Source organism: Cricetulus griseus, chromosome 2, assembly GCF_003668045.3.
Source record: "Cricetulus griseus strain 17A/GY chromosome 2, alternate assembly CriGri-PICRH-1.0, whole genome shotgun sequence".
NCBI classification, from domain to species: domain Eukaryota; kingdom Metazoa; phylum Chordata; class Mammalia; order Rodentia; family Cricetidae; genus Cricetulus; species Cricetulus griseus.
The window spans coordinates 90,101,023-90,126,179 of NC_048595.1; the positions used below are offsets into that span (position 1 = coordinate 90,101,023).

General features: G+C 36.6%; 1 protein-coding gene across 2 annotated transcripts in view; it reads right to left on the reverse strand.

Moving 5' to 3' along the window:
* LOC100766469 (FSD1-like protein) overlaps positions 1-25,157 on the reverse strand; it is a 63,928-nt gene that overhangs the window by 7,882 nt on the left and 30,889 nt on the right. For both annotated transcript variants that reach the window (XM_027403077.2, XM_035439876.1), the window contains 6 exons: positions 18,109-18,318; positions 16,102-16,200; positions 12,918-13,047; positions 5,791-5,891; positions 4,995-5,246; positions 2,627-2,715 (listed from right to left, as the gene is read on the reverse strand). In XM_027403077.2, coding sequence (XP_027258878.1) covers positions 2,627-2,715; positions 4,995-5,246; positions 5,791-5,891; positions 12,918-13,047; positions 16,102-16,200; positions 18,109-18,318 — 881 coding nt within the window. The remainder of the gene's footprint in view (positions 1-2,626; positions 2,716-4,994; positions 5,247-5,790; positions 5,892-12,917; positions 13,048-16,101; positions 16,201-18,108; positions 18,319-25,157) is intronic.

A 25,157-nucleotide genomic window follows, 5' to 3' on the forward strand; every position in this document is an offset into this window, starting at 1 on the left:
ACAGAGTGAGTTCCAGGACAGCCTCCAAAACAATACAGAGAAACCCTGTTTCAAAAAACAAACAAAAAAATACAAAACTTGAAGAAGAAACAAGAGAGAAAATCTCTGTGATCAACAACATCAATAATAAAATGACAATACAAATAATGGCAAAGGTATGACAAACTTTCACAGTTGCTTGTAGCAATGCAAGTATGTCACAGCCACTGTGGAGTACATTTTGATAGCTTCTTACAAAATTAAGCATAATTTTTTTTGAGACAGCACTGACTGTCCTTGAACTTACTCTGTAGACCAGGCTGGCCTCAAATTCACAGAGATCCATCCACCTGCTTCTGTCTCCCAAGTGCTGGGATTAAAGTTGTGCACCACACATAAAATTTCAATGTGATTAAACAACCCTGTTACCCAAAGGAAAGCAAACCATATGTCTACACAAAAAATGCCCATGTGAATGTGTACAGTGGCTTTATTTATTTATTTGTTGTCCCTGACCTGGTAAATAAACAGATAAATTGTGGTACAAGCCAAGCATAATGGCTCATACCTGTAAGCCAAGCATTTGGGAGATAAGCAGGAGGATTTCAGGCCAGCCTAGTCTCCAAATAGATCTTGTCTCAAAATAATTCGAGGAAGGGACAAAGGCAAGTGGTAGAGTGTTCCCTTAGCATGTGCAAGTCCTGGCTTCATTCCAGGCACTGTGAAAACACTCAGTATCCACAGCACCTACAGACATGGAACACTACTCAGCAGCAGTAAAGCTAACGGTCACATGTGCTCTGTTATAGCACATATCACACAACTTCATCTATATGACATTCTCAAAAAGCCAAAACTACAGAAATTAAAAATTTCTTTACTTATTGTTTACTTATTGTTTGGGTGGGTTGTGATAGGAAAGCCCTGGTACACAGGAGCATGCCAGAATTTCCTATAATGCCAACCATTCCAAATCTTGATTTATGGTAGCGGCTATATGACTGTAGGCATCTGGCAAAACTCACAAGTGTACAATACAATATGTAAATTATACCTTACTAAACCTAACTTTAAAAATTAACCTTGTGTGCAAACAATATCCATAATTAAGGGTTCCAAGGAAGGGAAATAAAAAGGTTTAAAACCATTTCTTCAGGTTATCTATCTATATTATTGTGTAATTATAATTATTTGGAATAAAAATAATGGATAAAATCAATAAATATCTATGTAAAATGCATTCAAATTGAAAATGAATTATAATATAGCTAAGAAGTAGGTAAAGTGGCCTCTGAGTAATATATGGTAAACAATTTGTCTCTGACTGATTCAATGCAAAAACAGCCAAAAATACATATTATATTAGAGGTTTGTGGCTAAGTTCAGAAAGTGAAAAACAAACAACTCTCCCAATATATTTTTAAGAATTTTCCATGAGCTGAGCAATAGTGGTGAACATCTTTAATAGTAGCACTTGGGAGGCTGAGGCAGGTGGATCTCTGAGTTCAAGGCTAGTCTGTTCTACAAAGTAAGTTCCAGGACAGCCAGGGATATACTGAGAAACCCTGTCTCAAAAGATAAACAAACAAACACAATTTTCCATGAGCAACAATTTTGTTCATTAATCACCTTTATGTTTTAGTGGGAAACAGAGAACATTGGTTATTAGGATTATTTTAAACTTAAGATTTTAAAGTGTCAGGAATCAAAAAATTGATTGTTGAGTTTTGAAAATAAATATACATTCTAAATCTGCATATACCCTGAACACTTCTCAAATGTAGTGTTAACACCTGCAGTAAACATGGAAGAGCACACATGTGGAACAACCAATGAAGTGGCACTTGAAATGCATCATACCAATTGGAGATGTAGCCCCCAGATTAGAAAAGTTTTATTCAAACCAATGGTGCCTTTCATGGATCCCAGAACTCCCTACAGTAACCTAATTTTACCAGAGAAAAGCAGACAGCCCAGTATTAGAAGCAGTTATGATATTGCATTTAAAAAAAATTAAAGATATGTTTCATTTTGTGTGAAGAAATACAATTGTTCTTCACAAATCAGTCTGTAGTAATTCAATAGGCCTGAAATCACCTATGTGTCATATCCTCCAAATGAAAACCCCCACATAAAGTACTCCACCTATATTAGAATGGATAGACTACGACATAGTCACATACTGGGAAATGATGTAGTTCTAAGAACAAGTGAACAAACTAAAACCATGGGAACATGGACAAATAGTACACAAGGTGGAGCCAGAAAGATATCATTCAGTTCCACAAAGCTGAAGAGGAGGCTAAATGAACCGGGAATGCTAGAGAAAGACAATGGCTGGCTCTTCCAGAAGAGCCTCTGGGGGAATGGAGTTGCACACAGGACACACCATAGGGTGTACTAATGCTTGGGTATTAGTTACAAAGGTGAGTACAGTCATGTAAATATTCATGCTGGTGTTTTGTACCTTTGTATGTTAGTACTAACTTTAAGAAAACATACTGAAAATATACAGAAATTTGGAAAGGGTGAGTGGGTAAAAGGAGACAAATACAAAGGGAGCAAGGTAACTCTGCTTCCTCAAATAATACAACACATACTATTCTCAAAATTGCAGAGCCAAATAAAATATAAATAAGATACTAACCATGAAACCAGGCAGTACTGGCTGAGTAAATTTTGTCTTGAAGGAATATAGCAACTGCTTCGAGTGTGCATCATAGAAAGAAAGCTGACCTAAAAAGATTTAAGAAAAGCCTAGTTTATTATCCAAAGTTATAACATCTAGGTTCAACATGTGATCATGTCAAAAGCTATATTTTAACATTAATTTTGTTACAAATTGTATATGAACCATACTTAACAATTCTCATAAAAATTTAAAAACATGATAAAGAAAAAAATTTAAGATGGTGGTGGCACACTCCTTAAATTTCAACACTGTAGAGGCAGGAGGTACTCTGTGAGTTCTAGGCCAACCTGGTCTACAAAGCTAGCTCCAGAACAGCTTGGGATGTTACACAGAGAAACCCTATCTCAAAAAACAAACAAACAAATAAATAATAAAAATCTAAATCTAATTTTCTCCTGGTCTTCAAGACCTTAGTGGTATCCACAATCTATTAAGCTGGTGCACAAGTAAGTATGGTTTGTGCACTGCTGAAATTTGCCATCACTGACATATTTAAGAATGCCATACAATTCTCAAATAACTATAGTTATATTATGTATCACTTTACTGCACATTTCTTGCTTTTTGTTTCTTGCTACTGACATTAGTTGCTGTTTTATATTTATTTTATATTATGGAAATGTTAGACAAAAAGAAAACTCAGTTTTCTCACAGTTCAAAACTGGTTGTAAAGCAGTAAATACAGCCCACATCATCAGCAATGCAGCTGGCAGAGGTACTGCCAGTGGACACAATACTACAGTGGCCATAGGAACCGCTAGTGAATGTGCACTATAGTGGTAGGGCGAGAAATTTTGTAGAAGGGCCTTGAAGACAAGGAATACGGCGGTCAGCCTTCACAAAATGGCAATGGCCTTCTTACAACTAATTACACAAAAGTTGCCAAGCAACTCAACAGGGACCATTCCATGGTGGTCTGTTTTTGAAGCAACTGCAAAGGTGAAAAGACTGGGTAAGTGGATGCCTCCTAAACTGATGTAAAATGAAAACATTTTGAACTGATGCCCTCTCTTATTCTATGCAAACAATCATTTCTTAGTGTGATTGTGACATGTAAGGACAAGTAGAGGGTACATGACAAGCAATGATTAGCTCAGTGGTCAAACCAAGAAGTTTCAAAACACTTCCTAAGGGCTCCAGTGTGTGCATGTGTGGTTCTCTCTCTCCTCTCTCTCCTTCCCTGCCTCCTTCCTTCTCTCCTTCCCTCCCTCTCAAAAAGTCATGGTTACTGCCTGGCACTCTGATGCTGGTCTGTCTGATCAATCTGTCAAATCATCCCACCTGAAAAGCATGCTTAGCAAATCCACGAGATGCATCAAAAGCTGCAACTCCTACAGCTGGCCCTGGTTACCACAAAGGGCCTGACCTTACATCAAACAACCAATGCTTCAAAAATACAGCAAATGGGGCTACCAAGTTTTGTCCACTACATCCACTCAACAACTCACGACTGCTTATTCAAGAACCTAGAAAACTTTTTAATAAAAATAACTCCAAAATTAGCAGGATGCAGAAATTAGTCAAATCCCTGAAGCACAGATTTTTATGCTACCTGAATAAAGAAACATTTCTTATTGGCAAAAGTTGTTGATCTCAATGGTTCCTAATCTGAATAGTAAAAATGTATTCAAGCCTAGCTGTAATGATTTAAAATTCATAGGGCAGCATCCACCCAATAACATTATTCTTATTCTATACCAACTATCTATCTTATCTCCAACAAAAGGGTTTTATTAGCTTACTAAATGCTAAGATCTCTTCCCTCTTATAGAGATTGTACCAAATTCTCTCAGCTTTTAAGCTTCTCTCCACTGGTTTGCAAACCATTAAATCACAGGCATACTCTCCTCACTTTCTGTCAGTCTGCCTGCTAACTATTAAGTCACAGGCATACTCTCCTCACATTCTGTCAGTCTGTCTTCTAACTATTAAGTCACAGGCAACTCCACTCACAGTCCGCCTTTCAGTAGCATCTTAGCCTAACTGACTTCCTAACTGTTCGACCTCACACTTGCTCTCTCTTCTGGAGGTTCCCTTTGATGGCTCTCCTCTTGGTCTGTATCCTAACCAGGTTGCCTCATTTGTCTCTTTTTCATCTATTCTAAATATAGTTGTTTTGTCCATTTTCTAATTTTCTCTGTAAGCTGTTCCTAAAAAAAAAAAAATCAACTGCCACCAAGTAGGAACAGAAAAAAAAGTAATATCCCTATATACTTTCACAGAAGTAAAACACTTTACACATACTATTTTGTATATATAAAGTATATATTCAAATACAAGCAAGTATGGGGAAATGACTTTTCAGTAAAATAAATGCACTTACCCCCATCAAAGTCACAAAACACACCTATTTTCTCAGGAACAGGAACATCCAAAACTTTGACCTTATTATTATGCTTGGCAGCAAATGTGTTCTGTAACCAGCTGTTGACATGGATGCACCAACTGGTGTTTGTCTTTCCTAACTGATCGAATTTCCCCAAAGTTTTGTATGCTACACCCACACTATAGGATTTACAATCCTTCTGGGCCTTTACTTCCCAATAATGTTGTCCATTTTCAATAGCAGTGTCTCCTATAAAAGATCAGAAAAAAGTTTTGATGCTTAGCTGTCCTTAAGAATCACAGATTTTTACTTATCACATGTACTATATCAACAATTTCTTTTTTAGAGCAAATCTTAAAATGTAGCTCAGGCTAGCCACAAGCTCAGGATCCTTCTACCTCAGCCTCCCAAGTACTGGATTACATATGCCATCATACCCACTGAATTTAACTACTCTTTCCATGAAAATAATCATGTCAACAAAGATGCTATAAATTTACATGTATTACTTATGTCTCTATAAATATAAAATACTTCAAAGCCTTTCCTTGTTAGAATCCCTTGGAGGATTATATACTCATGAGGCTTGCTATATGAGCTGAAGTGGAGATTTGAAAGTATCAGTAGGTAAATCTGAAAATGTAAGTACTTGTAACCCTCAAAGTATTTAGGTTTCAATAAAGACACTTCTATAGAGATTCATTCACCATGCAGGCAGGCTTTCTAGATGCAAGTAGAAAGCCTACAGTGTGCCACGGGGCCTCAAATCTGAGAACATTAAGCTTTATCCTACCTAGCACTGTGTATGACTCCCCAGTAAAACGGTCTCTGCTGCCTCTTACTGCTGGTGGCCTGGAGCCTACAGATGTCCGTTTGGGGGATGGTGTACCACTTCTAAAAAAAAATCAAGAACAAAAAGAAAAATATTTTATGCTGAAAATGGTTCATAAATTAGGATTACAAATCACAGCAAAGTCTCTGAAAACACTTCTCATTATGTTGCAATATTCTATTGATATGAATTATTAAAGTTATCAATTATAAACACTCAAATGTAAGAAGCCATCAACACAAACACTAAATGTTAAAATGCTAAAAACACTAAGGTCATGCAGACTGAGCAAGGCTTATATAAAAGCACACAGCTGAAATAAGAAACAATGCCAAAATGAGTCAAGACTTGCTGAAGGAAAAAAATTAACAAAGATCTTGGGTTAGAGCTTATAAATATTTTGAAACTGAATTTAAATAAAATCAAAGGCAAATCTAGGTTCCTTATAGAACCACAACTAAGTAATTATTTTTAGGAGTATTTTTGTTCTTTTTAAAAAGGGAAAGTCACCTGAATCTATGTATTGGAAACATCAAATCTCAAAGCATGTCCACTATTACAATGGACAAGATCCAACAGGATCTCTTTTCATATCAAATAATATGACAAGCAAACTAGACATTATTAGACTCTTCACCAACACTCAAAAACTTCAAATAGATTAAATCTCCAAGGTGTTTTTGTTGTACATCAAGGCAGTGGCCCCTAGTGCCATGGTGTACCTTTTGCAGTCTCAGTTCCTTGTAGCTTGTCCCTCAAGATGTTTTTAAGGTAAGCTTTAACTATGCTGAATTTGTACTTGAAAAAACATTTGCTTTTTTGGTTAATATCATCCTAAAGTTAGGCTATTGAGATAGCTCAAATGGTGAAGTGCTTCATGTACAAGCATAAGGACTGGGTTTCAATCCCTAGAATGCATGTAAAAAAAAGTCAGGACTGGTGATTTGCATGTGTAACCCCAGAACTGGGCAAGTAGAGACAGATGCATCCACAGGGCTCATTGGCCAGCTAATCTATTTGGTGAGTCCTAGTACGCACACACATACTCACACACTGAAGGAGGGCAGATTTCAAGAGATTATTCTGAGGTTATTTAGGGAAAATGGAAATGCTTTATTATCATTACTATTTAGAAATTTTCCAATACAGTTGCACTAGAAGTTTTCTTCCAAAGGAAATAGTAGAAAATACCAAATAAAATTGCATACAAATGAAAACTCTATGAAACTTGCTGGAGCACGAAGTAGGGATGGGAAGAACAAAAAGGACCTGAGTGGGAGAAAAAAACCTACAAGTGCGTCTAAGAAGTTCTCCAAAATAGAGGATTGAAAGAAATAAAATCCCTGACTGTGGCTGCATATGCCAGTAGTCTTAGCATTCAAGGGGCTGAGGCAGGAGGATTGCAAGTTTGAGGATAGTCCAAAAACAGGTTGAAACCAGGATGAGCTACATGCGGAGTCTGTCTGAAAATGTTGGAGGGAAAGTGAAAATGGAGAAAAACATTATTTTGAACAAATGTATTTTTTAAACTTCTTCAAGAAGGCTAAAATATTAGTAAATAATGAATTACCAAATATAATTATGATACAAATTAGTATAAAAAATTGCGCCTGACCAAATTTACTAAAATGGTACTTATGATGCAATGCTCTTAAGAGTCATTAATTAGTAAGAATACAAAATCTTGTAAACACTGTCAAATAAGTAAATTCTGTATCACACTCTCCTTTTTTATTCTTTTTATGTAAACTGCTGAGGAAAGTTAAAAACCTGATTATAAACACTCTGTGTTTTCAAATATTGTATCTTGAACCGAAAGACAACACTTGTTTTTCTAAAATTGAAAACAAAAAGTGGATAGACAGACAGACAGATATCCTCCTTCCCATTGTCCTGTGGTGGGGAGGACAAAGCTGCCTGAGGCTAGTAGTTTTCAAGACATGTCCTGAACTCAAGGGAACCCACAATGCCAGAGAATCTGCGCTGAAACCAGCAATACCTCTCTTTTTAGATTAGATTCTGGGGCTATTTCATTTGAAGAAGCCATTCTGTTACTTTAGAAGTAATGGAAAGCACTGTTTTAGGTGCAAGTTTGGGAAGCCTGAAAAGGAACAGGGTTAAAAATAAAAATAAGATTGGCCTAACATCACTCATAAATTCTAACAAAAATTTAAAATCTCTGAAGCATCTATGCAATATTCTGTGTGACTCAAAAGTACTTGGTGAATATTCATTTGAAGCTGGTATCTAAAACAAGCTTTTCCAGTAGGAAAAATGACTGGGCATTCAGGATAGATCACCAGACTACCAGCTGAACTCCTGGAATCCAGTTGTAGAGAGGGAGGAGTGATGAGCAAAGAGGTCAAGACCATGCTGGGGAAACCTACAGAAACAGTTGACCTGAACAAGGGGGAGCTCATGGAACACAGACTGATAGCTGGGGAACCAGTATAGGACCAACCCAGGCCCCCTGAACGTGGGTGTCAGTTAGGAGGTCTGGACAATCTATGGGGCCTCTGGCAGTGGATCAGTATTTATCCCTAGTGCACGAATGGACTTTGGGAGCCCTCTCCACATAGAGGGATACTCTCTCACCCTAGACACATGTGGGAGGGTCTAGGCCCTGCTCCAAATGATATGACAGACTTTGAAGATTCCCCATGGAAGGCCTCACCCTCCCTGGGGAGGAGAAAGGGGGTGGGGGACAGGGGAGGAAGAGGAGGAGAGGGAAGTGGGATTGGCATGTAAAACACGCTTGTTTCTAATTTAAATTAAAAAAGGGAAAAAAAGATTATCTAATTCAGCTGCTAAAGTTATTGCACATTAACCTTCCTCTTTGCAAGCTACTTTAGTTTCATATATTGATATTTACATACAATAAACACAGTTTTAACTAGTAAGTATACTTGTAGAAAGTACATTTGGAAACTAAAGAAGGCTTGGATTCTGCTTTGGAATAGCAGCCTCCACTACATCTAGCTGCACTCTGGGCCCCAGTCCTCTTGGGGAGGCCAGCATGCCACAGTCATGAGTGTGACTGCTTCTCAACTGAGAAATGCAGAAAAAAAGTACAAAATATCTTGCTGTGAGTAGCCAAGCAATGATCAATGAAAGGCAATGAGGAAGAAGTTACAGTAAATGTGTGATTAAGGGTGAGCAAGAATTAAAAGCAGCAAGCCAGGATTCTATGATGTAGGCACAACTATAACAATTGGTCAATGTTTTCTTCCTGTTCTGGTGCTGGGCGAAGGATCACAGACATGCAAACATTACAGAAGCACTCTGCAACTGAGCTGCACACACCAGGCCCATTTGAAGAACTCTTAGAAAGCAAATTATCACAGTGGTGCAGGAGGGCAGGGAAAGAAGTCATTGAAAAAGTAAGTAAGAAAATTCTTCCCTTAACAACAGGCATGGACTAAAAGATGACAACAAAAAGGCAATGCATACACAACCTAATGTGTGGTGCCTTCAATACATGGTTGCTATGGTGACTGAAGTAGCTTAGAAAACCACATCTTCTTGCTGTCTTCAGCACACAGGAGATATGCAATATCTTTACTAAAATAGGGTATTATTGTACAGGGCCAACTATGCTCTTTCAATATTAAGCTAGAAAAAATATGGGTCTTTAGAATATTTTTATAACACAATGTTGAGCATCAATTGAGAAGGCACAAGAGAATCAGAATCAATCAGGACATCTTTCCAAATGACCCAAAATTCATTTACCCCTCCACTGTTGGGTCCAACTGTCTGCTGAGAAGAAGCTCATTTTGGAAACTATTTTCCAGGTACAGTAATAAACCATTTAGAGGATAGTAACGGTAGAAAGAAGAAGAAACATTTTACTGAGTCTGGCTTCAAAATATATTACTGAGTCTGGCTTCAAAATATATTAAGGGCTCATCTAAAAAAACAGAGAAACAAAATTAAAATCAATGTGACTTACCAGTAATAAAGAGATACAAGGAAGCATGAAAAACAGAAGGAGAGATAACTGCTGAGGTGACAGTTTACCTTCAGAAGTAGGTTAAATAAAGAAAATGTTTCCACTGTAATACCGCAGCCCCCCCAACTCTGCAGTACATTCTTGCAAGGACAAGAGCCATCACCTGGTGTACAAAACTGTCCTCTGTCCATCTTATAGGTACCTTGACTACTTATCTGGATTAAATACTTGAGGAGCCTCTAGGGCAAATTATTTTACCTGCTTTCCAAACGATTTGCCACTCAATTCAGCTTGTTCCCTACTGTAAGATAAACATAATGGGTCCCCCTACTTTAAAATAATCATTTTTTTCATACTGTCTATAAACAATTTAGTTTTGTAGGCTCACACTGTGGTCCCAATCTGCCTTTTTAGCCTTGTCACTCTTAGAGTCCTATACAACTAAATGGACCAGCCAAAGTGTTCTTTAATTTTTAGATTCCATTTGTCTATTGTACTTCTTGTTCCCCTCACTGTAAGATGATGCACCACATATTCTTCCACTTCTGGAAGAATCAGTCTAATTACCACTTCTTGAATGAAGGTCTTCCAGACCCTCCTATGCTAATTTCATAGACTCTAGATCCTGACCAAAACCCTATGTGACATTTCACACTGAATTATAGACAACTATAAAGGCTATACTAGGCAGGCTTCCAGGAGGCTTGAGTAAGGAGTCTTGGTGTTAGACAGCAGAGTGGGCAGGCCTGCTCATACCAAAAGTGGAGAATACCAAGTTCCACAGCAGTTTCTCTGGAGACTCAGATCCCTTAGCTAAAATAATGCTCAGAGACCAATCAGTATTCTTAGCTTACTCAGTTTATTTAGAGACCTGTTTCTATGGAAGAGCTGCCCATGTAAAGACATTTTTTAAAGTGTGTGTATGGGGGGAGCCAGTTTTTGTCACTTATCCCCTACTTCATTAATACTCTACTCCATAACCAACACAAACCTTTTTTTCAGGGCTTTCTGCCAGTGACAAGATCCCACCTATAACCTATGTTAACTCACCTGGCCTTCCCTGGGTGCCATTCAACTGGAGAAAACAGAACACAGGGTGAGTGACCACCCTTAACTTTGTAACCTTTCTTACACTATCATAGCAAGTCAGGAAAGACTTGTCTGGTGTAACTGTTTGGCACACAGTTCTAACTGACCACCTAAACATCCGGCAGCTCTCAACAGCTTTCTTCTAGTTCATCACTATATACACTGACTACCTTGCATCATTGTTTCATATATATATATATATATATATATATATATATATATATATATATATATATATGACATAGACTAAGTTTTTTGAAAGCAAGGACAGTGGACCCCTATAAACCACATAATATCTACTATATGTTCTACAACAAACAAGTATCTATGAAAAAGATAAATATATACATGTTATGCAGCCCTAACCCAAAACCTGAAATATTTCAATACTGAAAGCTTTGAGCAGTGATACAATGCCATGAGCAGGAAATGCCATACCTAACCTGTAGCAAGTCACAGTCAGAACTCTGGTACACTAAAACATGTACAAATTACTTTTGGGCTATGAATATAAGGTGCATATGAAACAAAATTTGAGTTCAGAATTGGGTCCCAACCTTTTGATAGCTCATTTATATGTACAAATATTTCAAAGTCTAAAATACTTTGAGTCTCAAATATTTCAGATAAGGGATACTAATATAACAGTCCATAAATAGCCAAAATACATAATACCCTTAATAGGAAAAAGGAGAAAGATAATAATATAGCCTGAAATGCCAAATACAGTCCACAATTTTTCTAGCTGTCAAATAAAATGTTATGCAGTCTATCAAATTCAACAGCATTTTACAACACAAATGCAATCACCTTCACCAGTGTAGAGCACATGAACCAAAAGAAGAGAAAACTGAGAAGAGAGGACATGTGGGGATTTGCTGAAGATACATGATATCTTCACATAAGCATCTTCTTACTTGCACAATCTGCAATGATCCCTATTTTTGGCATTGTCTTAATCATTTTATCAATGATGCTCATTATTTTTAATTGGATACTTTGGAATTACATAATTAGTATAGAACAATCCAAGCCTGTCTCATCAAATACATATAAAAGTAATCAATAATGTTATCGAATACAGTGAAATGAGAAAGATGCCAAGTATAAGTAAAAGCAGGGTAAAAATCAAATGAGAAATAGCCTATTAGAGCAGAGCATATGTTGTTATCATATACAATGTAACTCAAAGAATGCAGTACACTACAATGCTGTAAATTCAAAACACAAGCTACCAATACAGGCAGTCTACACAAAGCAGCATTTTAACTTATGAAGACTGCTGCAATGGCGTCTGCTTATTGGTTAAAAGAAATTACTCAGCCAAGCTAGATACTAAGTCCTAGAACTAGACAGACACAGATCATCACCTTGTGTGTTTCTTCAGAGAAGTAACATGGGCACTGTCAGATAAAAACAGGCAACTGTTAAGACACTACTTTACAACTTAAATTTAACATCTTACAATAGAACTGATTGCTTGCTGCTCGGTTTTTGATTCATTGTTCTAATGCACAGACGTTAACCATCAGTCTGAGCAAACCTTTACAATTTCCATACTCTAATTCATCTAGGAAAGTTATAATAATAACAAAGGTCCTCAAGCCTCCTCCTGAGTTCAGCAGCAAAGCTTGGGGTGGAAATGCCCAAAGTTGTCATTTACTGCAGGTCTCTTTCAAGTAACACAGATGACCTATAAGCCTAGACAGAGGTCAAGAAACTTCTCTTTCAACTAGTTCAGACTGATGTATCTATAACATTAAAAAAGATTGCTGAGATAAAAATTATGACACAATTATGAAAGAAATTAAGAAAGAGGTATAAAAATGTTAAGCACCAATTCAAGTTTTGATAGTGTATTCTTCACCTTTGAGTTACTAACATACATTACTATGCAGAATAAACATTAAAATTATGAGGTATTGTCAAATAAGAATCAACATACAAACACCTGTTCATAAAATAAGAATTTCAGTATCAGTTATGGCCAGAGATGAATCAATGTGTAAGCACATATCCATATAACAGATTTAATGAACTGACTTACCTGCCCTTATTCTCTTTTCCTTTAATTTTACTTTCTTGGCCTTTTCCTCCAGTAGGATCCCACTCTACACAGGAATCTTCAACTTTCAAGTTCAAATGTGATGATGAGTTATCTAAACTGAAGTTAAGTGCTGCCCAAGAAAGTGTTTAACAAATGTAAGATGTCTCCACTGTCTGAAACACACCTGCCATATTATTTCTTACTCAACTGAACAAACTCTGTGTATAGAGAAAAAAGTTCCAATTCCTAACCATCACACAAAAAAGTGTCAATGCTTAGTTTGTAGTTTACAACTCCCACCTATTTCCAATTATTTTTTCTACATATCCCATACACTAACCAAGTACAGTACACTTGCATTGCTAATGGTATCTCTGCTTCTATAGAACTCTCCCTCAGCACACAGTAATCAAAATTTTTTGTAGTTAGAATTATCAGCTGATTTTCAGTTGACTGTTTATAGACAAAATGAAAAGGTGAATTGGTACAAGTATGGAGGAAGAAAAGACAATATAGTATATAAAATAATGTAAAAACAACACAAGTATTCTCTGAACCTTTAATATATTAACAATTTCACACTTAAACTCCCATTAGTTCTAAACTGAGATAAACATGAATAAATTAGGGTCACGGTGACATAAGCAAAGGAACTGAGACACATGTGTTGTTTGACAGAGTAAAAGCACCCACTTAATGAAAGTAAGGCAAACAAATTATACTTTTCAGATTATTTGATGTTTTAGGAAACTATATGTACTGTTCAAAATATTTGGGAGTGATTATTGAGGAAATTGGTAAGCTAAGCATGACATTAGCTTCCCTTTCTAGAAACTGAGAAAAAAATCATTAAAATGAGTGATTCAACAGTTGTACAATGCTGTTCCTTCTATTTTGTGATGCAATTCTCAAACTTAGAAGGGATCACCTACATAGTTACAAATTAACCTGCTTCTGCTATATCTCCTGTTAAAAGTTCAATTTTTTGGTAATTATAGATTAAACAAATATTCTTTTACAACACACCATTTGCTTACAAATATTAGTGAAAATTGACTAAGGCTTTTTGAGCTGTGGAATATGCATCACCAAACAAGATAAGCACACAGAGCCCAATAATTACCCAGTGGATGAAGTATCCTTTCATTCCTGATTCTGGCAAAAGCAATTTGGTTCCAACATGCATCATAGTCATTGTTCATTGTTTCACTTATGAAACATCTGAATAAAAATCTACTGGCTTCAGAGCTCTACTAAATGTCATACTACACAAGGAAGTCTATCACTTTCAGAAGCTGTATTTATGCAGAAGTAAACAGGAAGTATAATGCAGCTTTTCAGTAAAAAGAAGATAGAATTCTTTAATAGGTAGATACCCTAAGACATTTCCAAAGTCAACTGCTTTATGGAATCACAAATACAGGGTTGTATTTCAATCTAGGCCAAACTTAGGGAGTTACTTCCATTAAACCCCTGAGGCCAGAATCAGCTTGGCCTCTCTTATAAACCCAAGAGTCTGCTTAGTAAAACCCAGACACTGCTAAAGGAGCAGCTGTCAGACTCCTGGGAAATGGTAAGCCAACTGGTTATTTTCCAACTTAATTTTCATAGAATTTACAGCTTGTCACAGTTAGGTCCAAGCTTGTTCCCCAACTGTAAAGAGACAATGGAAAGGAACACCAACAAACCCAAAGATCTGATGCTCTTTAGGCAAAATAATTACAGCAATGAAATCTTTCTTGACAAGGGCCAAAAGTAGTCCAAGTCACATAGAAAAGATTATCTGCCTGGAAATTTGACAAGGCTTTAAAATATAAAAACCTTTTGAAAAACAGTATCTTGGTTTGATGATAATTCAAGGCAATTACATTTCTTCACTAAGCTACATTTAATTCTCAAGTAAAATTATTTGCTAATTCAAATGACTTCAAATGAGAATTTTTCTAGGTCTTTATGCCACAAACATTACTCTGGGTTTGTATCATCAAACACTTAACAGGTCCTGAAGGTTCAAGCACTTGCCTACCATGCACAGTGTCTGGGGTCAAGTTATAGGACTTATTTTTATTGTGGCACATGTTTATTATCTAGATTATAACAAATTTCTAATAAGTATATCTATTCACACATATCATAAATAAACTAGAAGTCAGTGGGATGCTCCAAATCTCAAGTACTGATTACAATGTAGAGTCTAATTCAGGAAGTAAACTCAGGCAATTATCACCTCAAAAGTGGGGGAAATCTAGAAGAATGGCTTTCAAATTGGCAAATACCTAGACGTTCTTCAGTGTTACAAAAGGGGACATTCATAAATCTCAACTTCTCTGAGAGACCAGAACTTGGATTAGAAGCTTATAATAAAGGATGGCCTACAATCCAGAATAGATTCTCATACCCATAGAGGGCAGATCTAGGGACTGTGGTAGATATTACATATTTCAACTCTCCTTTCTTCATGTGTACTATGGATACCAGTAATATCTCAAGATGAGCTTAATAACAATATATACTGTGACATAATTGTGTGTGCTGTGTAATTATTAATGAACTGTAGAGATGGTAATAACTATAAGAAAATTTGGGGAAAATAGAGGGAATTTCTTTGTTGCTAATTCATAATTAATTCTCTGAAAATTACAATTTCAGTAATGCTTATGTATTTACACTAACTCAAAGTGTGAACTAAACACCCAGAGGCAAATATAAGAGCATCACCTCAGGACAGTGCGATGGCTTAGTAGGCAAAGGCCCTTGTGAGTTTGATCCCTGGGATCCACACAGTGGAGATAAGTGACTCCCACAAGTTTTCCTTTCACCATGCATGATGCTATGCATGTTATGACACCCTCCATACACATATGCACACAAAATAAATAAAATGTAATTTAAAGTTCAGAAGAAACCAAATAAATAAAAATGAACTGAATGAAAGTAATTTTGAAAGACAATACTATCATCTCAGTCTATTTTACCCACATGAATATATTTATAAGGGAAAAATCTAGTAAAAAACCTCTACTGCTATAGTCCTATTTTCCCTGCCTTGTAATTTCTACATTGGAAAAGCCAGAGGTAGGTGGCAGGAAGGAATCCAACCAAACTCAAAATGACCCTGACAAAGTCTCGAATAACCTCTGATGCCAAGTTCTGCCTGCTTCTGTACAATGGCTACCAGCCTTACCTTTGGTCTCCAGAGTCACTGGATCAGAGTATTCTCCAGCCACAGCTTTGTTGCAAGCTCGCACTCTGAAATTCATATACTTGGAATCAAATTTTAAGCCTAAAAAAATGAAAGTTTTTATGTCATAAAAAGTAAAGAATTCCTTCCCAAAAGTGAGTATGCATCATCAGACATTTTTTCCTCCATAGAAATCTCTTTCCTTGAGAGAGTATAGGTTTCTGTTAAATAGATGATAATGTCTGAAAATAAGAATAATGACTTACCTAATACTTTCTTCAAAATAGATAAATTATACAATTAACAATGTTTTCAACATAGTGATAACTAAAACAGGACCCTTTCAGACTCAATCCAGTTGTAGAGAAGAAGGGGTCAAGACCATGCTGGGGAACCCACAAAACGGCTGACTTGAGCAAGTGGGAGGTCACGGACTCCAGACTGACAGTTGGAGAACCTGCATAAGACCAAACCAGGCCTCCTGAACGTGGGTGTCAGTTGGGGAGCTTGGGCAGTCTAGTGGGCTTCTGGCAGTGGAACCAATATTGATCCCTAGTGCACGAACTTTGGGAACCCATTCCCTATGGAGGGATACTCTCTCAGCCTAGGAGAGGGCCTAGGTCCTGCCCCAAAGGATGTGACAGACTTTGATGATCCCCAGTGGGAGGCCTCACCCTCCCTGAAGAGTGGATGGGGGTAGGAGGAGGAGAGGGTGGGGGAAATGGAGGAGGGGAGGGAGAGGGAACTGGGATTGGTATGTAAAATAGGATTAAATAAAATTAATTTAAAAAAAGCAGTGGCATTGTGCTGGTATACTGGCACACACCTGAATACCAGCATTTATAAAGGCAACATAAGAGGATCATTCATTCCAGTTTAACAAGGGCTACAAAGCAAAAACCTATCTCCAAAGGATGAAAAAAAAATCACAACAAACCAGTGACAGAGAGAGCAACAGCAGCAACAACAATAAAAAACCTATAGTATTTCATTCAAGGAGAGATGTCACAATTTACAATAGCATATTCATCAATTTTCTTGAAAGTAAATACCCCTAAGGAATTTTTATATTTGTATGAAGGACTTGGTTTTACATGCAAAATGAAAGGAAATAAAACACAGAGATTAACATGACCTGCGTAGTTAAACCTGTGTAGTTAAACTCAGACTAAAATCTGAGTCCAAATATTACTAGCTATAAGACCTTTCACAACATGACTGATCTCTGTTTGCTAAAGTAAAAATTACAAAAACTGCTCCCAACCATTCAGGTGTGTTGATTAACTGTGGTGCGCTGTTATGTCTCCTGAGCAGAACACCAGCTCCTGGGAAGGAGCTAGTACTCAACAGGACAGCTCTTAATGTATCCCACTCTGCATGGGAAACACTGAAAAGCTCAGCTAATATTTTGTCATTTAAAGCATCAAAAGCCCTAACTATACTAAGACACCTTTTAAAAAGAATTCAAAAGGCCAACAAAAAAATCTTAGCCAAGTCCCATTCTATGTAAAAATGGAGGTAATCAATTCTGTGTCGGTGAAAACAATGGTGTTCACAGTATCTCTAAAATGTGGAGGTTTACGTAAAATAAGTAATTACTTGGTCAAAAACTTAAAATTAAAATTAAAGATCAGCTGGGCATGTATTATATGCCCTAATCCTAGAACTCAGGAAGCACAGTTCAAGATTGCTCTGGTGTATAGTGAGGTCCAGGCCAGCCAGTGCTACACAGTGAGTCTGTCTAAAAAGCAAAAAGCAAACAAAATGGAAAAATAGATTACTTTGAAATACTGTTTCCAGAACATTCTTTTATATTTTCTTTGTATACATTATTTTAGCAGATTGCAGATATTAAGTAATATCTGATATTTTAACAGAAATTCATTCACATAATAAACATTTTAAAATCAGTTTGGCTAATAGTACTTTATTTTATCATTTAAAATAAAATATTTTCCTTAATTACACTTATTTTCTAAGGATTAGATTTATGAGATGCTGTCAGGTTACCTGATAACGTATATTCACTACCCTTAATGTTATCAATCATTTCCCAGCATCGCTCATCCTTCACTCGTGGAAGTCCATCAAAGTTTGTTTTCCTGTATTCCATAACGAAATGGTCAATCTTATTATCTTCTTCAGGCATTCTCCAGGCTACAGTTACAGAGTTGTCAGCCACCAAACACTCTACTGGATCTATTTCTGGAGCTTTTGGGACTGTAGAGAAGAAAAGGGGGGCAGGGAATATGAGTCCTCACATATTATAATACCAATCAAGTATTTATGCTCAGCATTCAACCTTTGCTATTTCCTTTTTTATATATTCAAAAGTGACTTAGACTAAGAGAAAGGATAACCTACAAGTTCAAATTAAATATTTTCAAAGTCTCTTCTATTGCCAGACTATAAAAGTTTGCATTCCAAAGCCTTCCCATATACTATAGGTTTATTCAAATCTTAAGTGGCAACAGGTAAATTCCAAACATCTGTCCATGCTAAAAATAATTGAAAATGTGCAGGGCGTTGGTGGCACATGCCTTTAATCCCAGTACTCAGGAGGCAGAGACAGGCAGATATCTGTGGGTTTGAGGCCAGCCTAGTCTACAGAGTGAGTGCCAGGATAGGCTCCAAAGCTACACAGAGAAACCCTGTCGAAAAGCTAGAGAGAGAGAGAGAGAGTGAGAGAGAGAGAGAGAGAGAGAGAGAGAGAGAGAGAGAGAGAGAATAATTGAAATGACTTGTTACTTCTAAACATATTTTAAATCTATTATTTTAAATGTTGATACAAATTAAATCAGTATTGACAAGCTTTGAATATAATGGTTGAATTAATTATAAAGTCTATTAGCAGTGCATTTTTAAGATCTTGTTTATAGGGAGTGGGCAAATAGAGAACAGTTGGTTACCAGGTATGAGCAAATATATTAAGTTAAATAACAGGAATAGATTCTGATATTCCAAAGCAGAGGAAGATGATTACAATTGAATAGTTGACAATAATTTGTCATATAAACAGTTACATTTTTAACATTCCCAACACAAATGTTTGCGGTAAAGATGTGATCATGAATAATTTGACTATGGATTTTTGCTTTGATTGTATATCAAAATATCACACTATGCTCCATAAACACAGGTAATTGATATATGTCCATCAAATTTCAAAAACCTTAAAAAATTTAACATATTAAACAAAACTGAATTCCTCATTCTTCAAAAATACTTGTAAGTTTTCAACTGTTTCTCCAGAGAGTTTCATGATATATTAAAAATAAATGGACTCAATGAGTTACAATTAAGATGTATGACTGTAAATCAATTTATTTTCCATAAAAGAGATTTTATAGTCTTGCAACACATATGTGTCTTAACTGTCTGAAACTCTGCATGTACTATAAAGATATCATATGTAAAATCATGTTGATTAAAAAGAGAATTAAAAATGTTTACTCCTCTTGGGCATGGTGGTACATGCCTGTAATCCCAGCACTGGGGAGGCAGAGACAGCCAGATCTCTAAGAGTCTGAGGTCAGCCTCGTCTACACAGTGAGTTCTAGGAGCAGACAAGGCTACAGAATGAGTCTCTATTTCAAAAACAAAAATTCTTCCTGGTGTGCAAAGCTAGATCAACAACTGAAATAGATGAATATATTCAATAACATTAATAAAGATATGATAATAAGAATAGATGTGAATTATAATGATAATATGCAATATTCATGACAAGAACTTTTAAGAAAGTAGGAACAGTTAAGAAACTTTACTAAAAAAGAATATTTTCAGGGAGCTGGAGAGATGGCTCTGTGGTTAAGACAGTTATTGCTCTTGAAGATGACCTAGGTTCTATTCCTAGGCCCCAAATGGTTGCTCTCAACTGTCTGTTACTCCAGTCCCAAGGGAATCTCTTTTCTGGCCTCTGAGGGTACCACACACACACATAGTGCATATACATATGTGTAGGCAAAACACTCATACACATACAATTAAAAATATTTTCCAAGTTGTTCACAATGGTGGATACCTGTAATGCCAGTTCTTGGGAAGCTGAGGATAGAGGATTCTCAAATCAGGCAAGCAAACTACAACAAAACTAGGGGGTAAAAAGGAATCTTCAAAAAAGCCTAGAGTTAGCATCACACTTAATGGAGAGAAACACAACACCTTACCCCTAGACTGCAAAACTAGGATGAAGATCTTCCCTTCTATCATTACAACTCAACATTTTACTCTAAGTTCTATCTAAACCCAGCAGGACAAGAAAATAAAATGAGACATAGATAAACTAAACAAGACCAAAATGTTCTTTTCAGAAGAAATAACCAAAGGGAGGAAAATCTAAACTAAACAAGAGGCCATAGAATCCCTGTGGGATATAAGCGATGAGTAAGTGGAGCAAAGAGAACTTAACAATGTGAACTTATTCCTTGTGGAAATTCTGCTTGGAAATATAACAACAAATAGCCCCCATTAAAGCCCAGAAAACTGTGCAGTGTCAGCAGAGAACCCCAATACAAACTATAGATACCAGCTAGGAATAAACTGTCAACCCAGGTATGGTGGCATGAGGCAAAGGCATCCAAATCTCTTGAGGTAGAGGCCAGCCTGCTCTACATAGCTCCACAACAGCCAGGGCTACATAGTGAGTTCCTGACTTAAAAATAACAACAACGACAAAAACAAAAGATACCCCCCTCCACACACAAAATAAACCATCACACATTGGTCCATTGACTGTGTCAAATGGACCTTATTCATTCAAGATGATAATTATGGGGGAAACTGTGGAGGAAGAAATAGATTTCAAAACTTTAACTCTACTATTTGCCAAATTTTCCATAAATATAAAGCTATTATAAAAACAAAGTACTACTTTTCATAATTACAGCAGTGCTGAGGAAGATATCTCAGTCAGTAAAGTCATAAGGACCCAAGTTCGATGCCTAGAACTGATGTACAAAAGCCAGGCACTGTACTAGTACACTTACATACTCAGCCCTGGGGAGGCAGAAACAAGTGAATCCTTGGAGTTTCATAACCAACTAGTCTATTCTAATCAATTTTAGTTCCAGGCTGGTGTGTTGCAGAATATTTATTTACACTATAATGGTGTCTCTGCCTAAGGCATCTCCTGATTGGTTTAATGAAGAGCTAAATGGCCAATACCTAGGCAGGAGAAATTAGGTGGGACTTTGGGGTGGGAGAGGACACTGGGAAGAAGAGACACCATCGAGATGCAAAACAAGTCGGACAAACTGTACAGAAAAGAGGTAACCGAACCATGTAGCAAAATGTAGATTAATAAAAGAAAGTTAATTAAGCTGTAAGCGCTAATTGGGAATAAGCCTAACCTAAGGCTAAGCTTTAATAATTAACAGTAAGTCTCCATGTCATTATTTTGCAGGCTGGCAGTCTAAAAATGTATGATGAAAAAGTATTACCACACTGGTGAGAGACCCTATCTTAAAAATCATGGTGGTCAAGGCCTGAAGAATGACACCTGAAGTTGGATTCTGATATGTTCACCTGCACATCATACTTGTCCCTGTATACACACTAACATGCACAAGTATGTAATAATACATATGTTCAAAAAGGCAACAGAGGCACATATAAAAGTCAAAATACAAAGCAACTAAGAACTAACAAAGTAAGTACCTCAGTTAAATAACTCTAAGCTAAAAGGAGAGGGTGACCAAGTTCAAATGAATATTAGATTGCCCCAAAATTCAAGTTTTCTATTGCCACTTGGCCACCTGATTTCTCTTTGTTTTTGCAGTTCTTTTGGTTCTTCTTGTTCTGTTCCCTTCTCCATTTTAAAAAGCACTTTGGACGGGTTTCACTTCCTTTTTCTTTATTTCTACTATTGCTAGGATTTTGGGGGAGTGTGTTTACCATGTCATTTACATAAAATACTGTGTGATACGATGATTGTTTTTTCATTCATGATTACTGATCCATAAACACCTTATCAAAGCAAGCTACAGAAACTTGGAGAATAAGTCATAATTCCTTTCTAGTCCAGAGAGGTCCCAAAGGAAGCAATGCTAAAGACTCTAAAGAGGGAAGCTCTTGTGGAGGCCATAGATGTCAAATGTATACAGTGTATTGATGGAGCAGTGTCTGTGCTATTCTGGATCTAGGCCAATCAGAGACTTCAACAGTCCTCCAACAGAAACAGCAGATCCAGGAGGCAGAATTGCACCAGAAAAACACTCCATCACCTGAAATACCTATGCAGTTACGTAAGTCTCCTGACTTACACCTTTAAAGCCACAGAACTCAGGGCACAATGCTGATGAAAGAAGAAAACAGACAGATTAATGGAACAGACCCAGAAAAAGATTTGACTCATCTTTCACAATGGCAATAAAATGGACAAACAACAGTATTTTCAACAAATGTTGCAGTTATTGGACATTCACATGGAAGAAGAAGAAGGAAGAAGAAGACACAGACTTTACATTCTTTCACGGAAAAAAAAAAAAAAAACTTCAACATGGATCAAAGACCTAATGGAAAATGGTGAAAGCATAAAACTCCTAGAGATATCACAGGACAACAGTTAGATGACTTGCGCTTGGTGACAGTTTTTAGATACAACACTAAAGATCATTAAAGAAATGTGTTAGGCTAGAATTGCTAAATTAAATACTCTAGAGCCTAGCATGGTAGTTCATTCTTATAATCCCAGTACTTAGAAGGCCATGGTTGGAGGATTGTAAGTTAACAGCATGAACAACATAGTGAGACCCTGTATCCAAAATAACAAATACTCAATTAAAAAATAAAAAGGCCAAAAAACCTTAACAGATAACTCACCAAACAACATAGACTGAGTATATGAACAGCTGTGCCACTTTACATGTGATACAAATTACAATTGCCATGAAATGACACTACAATACCAATGGTGGCAAAAATGTGGATCATTAGAAACTTATTCATTGCTGGTGGGGAAATGCAAAATCAGACTCTTTAGAAGACACTCAGGAGGTTTTCTACCAAAATAAATACAATCTCACCACACTACCCAGAAACTGTCTAAAGGAGCTGGAAACCTACATCTGCACAGATACATGTTTATAGCTATATTCATTATTGCCCAAACTTAGAAGCAATCCAGTCCTCCTTCAGTAGGCAACTATATAAGTAAACTATGGTATATTAGGACTATTTATTGAGTGCTAAAACATAATGAGCCATCAAGCCATGAAAAGAAACAGAAGAAAGTTAATGTGTATTACTGGATGAAAGAAGCCAATCTGTAAAGGCCCCCAGTGAAAAGATTCCAACTCTGTACCTTCCATAAAAGGCAAGCCATACAGAGCATGAGAGGGTCATACTAAGGGGAATCTCAATGTAAACTACAGACTATGGACGATAATGACATATCATTGTAGTTCGTAACTTATAACAAGTGTGCCATATCTGCTGTGGAATATTGATGGGTAAGAACTTTGTGTCTTGCATATTTTTTTTAGAAAGCTCCACACATCCTACTTAGTTTTGCTAGGAACCTAAAACTGGTCTCTGAAATAACACCTATTCTCAAAACATAATAAACAAACTGTAAGCTGGGCATGATAGCACATGATTTTAATCCTAGCACTCAGGATGCAGAGGTAGTTAAAGCTCTATGAGCTCAAGGCCAGAATGAACTACATGGCATGTTCCAGGACAGACAGTAAACTGTAGGAAAGTGTATATACTTATTTAAACATGCAGTGGTGAATCTAAGTAAGATCTATTAAAAATATAACAGACACATAGGAAATGAGTGATGTATATAATTGATTGTATAAAAAATAAAATTTTTGTTAGGCAATAAAAATGACGATAAACTGATTTGATAGAAAAGCTAAGGTGTCAAAGGTATATGCCACATATAAGACAAAGGTCAACTATTGCAAGTTGTCCTCTGTCCATAAATACAATGTAAAATTTCAGACTATATGGCCATTAGTGAGACTGAAGTGATCAACAAGAAGCTCCCACATATTGTTAAGTGCCAAAGTAGAAGTATTTAACAGTATATACATATACATCCATTTCTTAAAAGAAATGGAATAACACTGAATTTAATAAAAACAAACAGCCATTTTAGGAAGGCAACATGCCCAAATACTGTCAACTACATGACCGTGTTTATGACACTTGTCTGGGCCCTTCCTGTTTGTGATGCAGAGCAGTAGCATGGCGGCTCCCAAAGAAAGCTGCTGTGCCATGAGGATGAGCGGCTCGCTAGCACACTCCATTCTGCTCTGCCTTTTCCTGGGCATGCATTTTCCTCTCCAGTAACTAATTAGTGGAGAAATTGCATAAGACAGCTCTTCTCGACAGGTTACTACAGTCTCCTTTTCTTTTCTCTGGGATGGCAATTATTTTATCAACGCTTTACATGTTACATGAAATGGTTACATGAAAATGGTGAAATTCTAGAGTCATACTGGTGGTAAATAGAGACACATCAGGAATGTGACCCAATTTTTAAAAAAAATTTTTCTTTCTCATAAGTGTTTTAGAAACATCATTCTTGAAAAATTCTGAGGATCTACTTCCCAGCCTGAAATTTAAAGTCCCTCCCTCTACTCCCTACCTGTGAACATTTGGAATTTTTTTTCTTTCTTTGGCAATGTTGTCTTATACAAACTAGGCAGGTGTTCTAGCACTAAGCAACATCACAAGCTCACAACTGAACCTTTGAGTAGTAAAACTTTAAATTGCAGTTAACTAGTAATCAGCAGAACTCTGATGCTAAAACTCAAATTTTCAAAACTAAATTAAATCCAGTCTCTTCCCAAGGAAATTCTAAGTGTCATATTTGAATTGATCAAACCATTTAAAGTATCTGGTATTCTAAAACTATCAAAATATTATTTGCCTACCTACTGTTATCAGTTGTACACCAGGAGAGCCCGTGAGTAAAATGACGGTACAGAAGTTCTTCAGTTTACAGTGGTATGACTTCACATTACTTGAAATGTGAAGTCATTACTTGAAAATATCTTATGTGAAAATTCATTTCATAAGCCTAGTCCATTTCATAAGTGGATCAC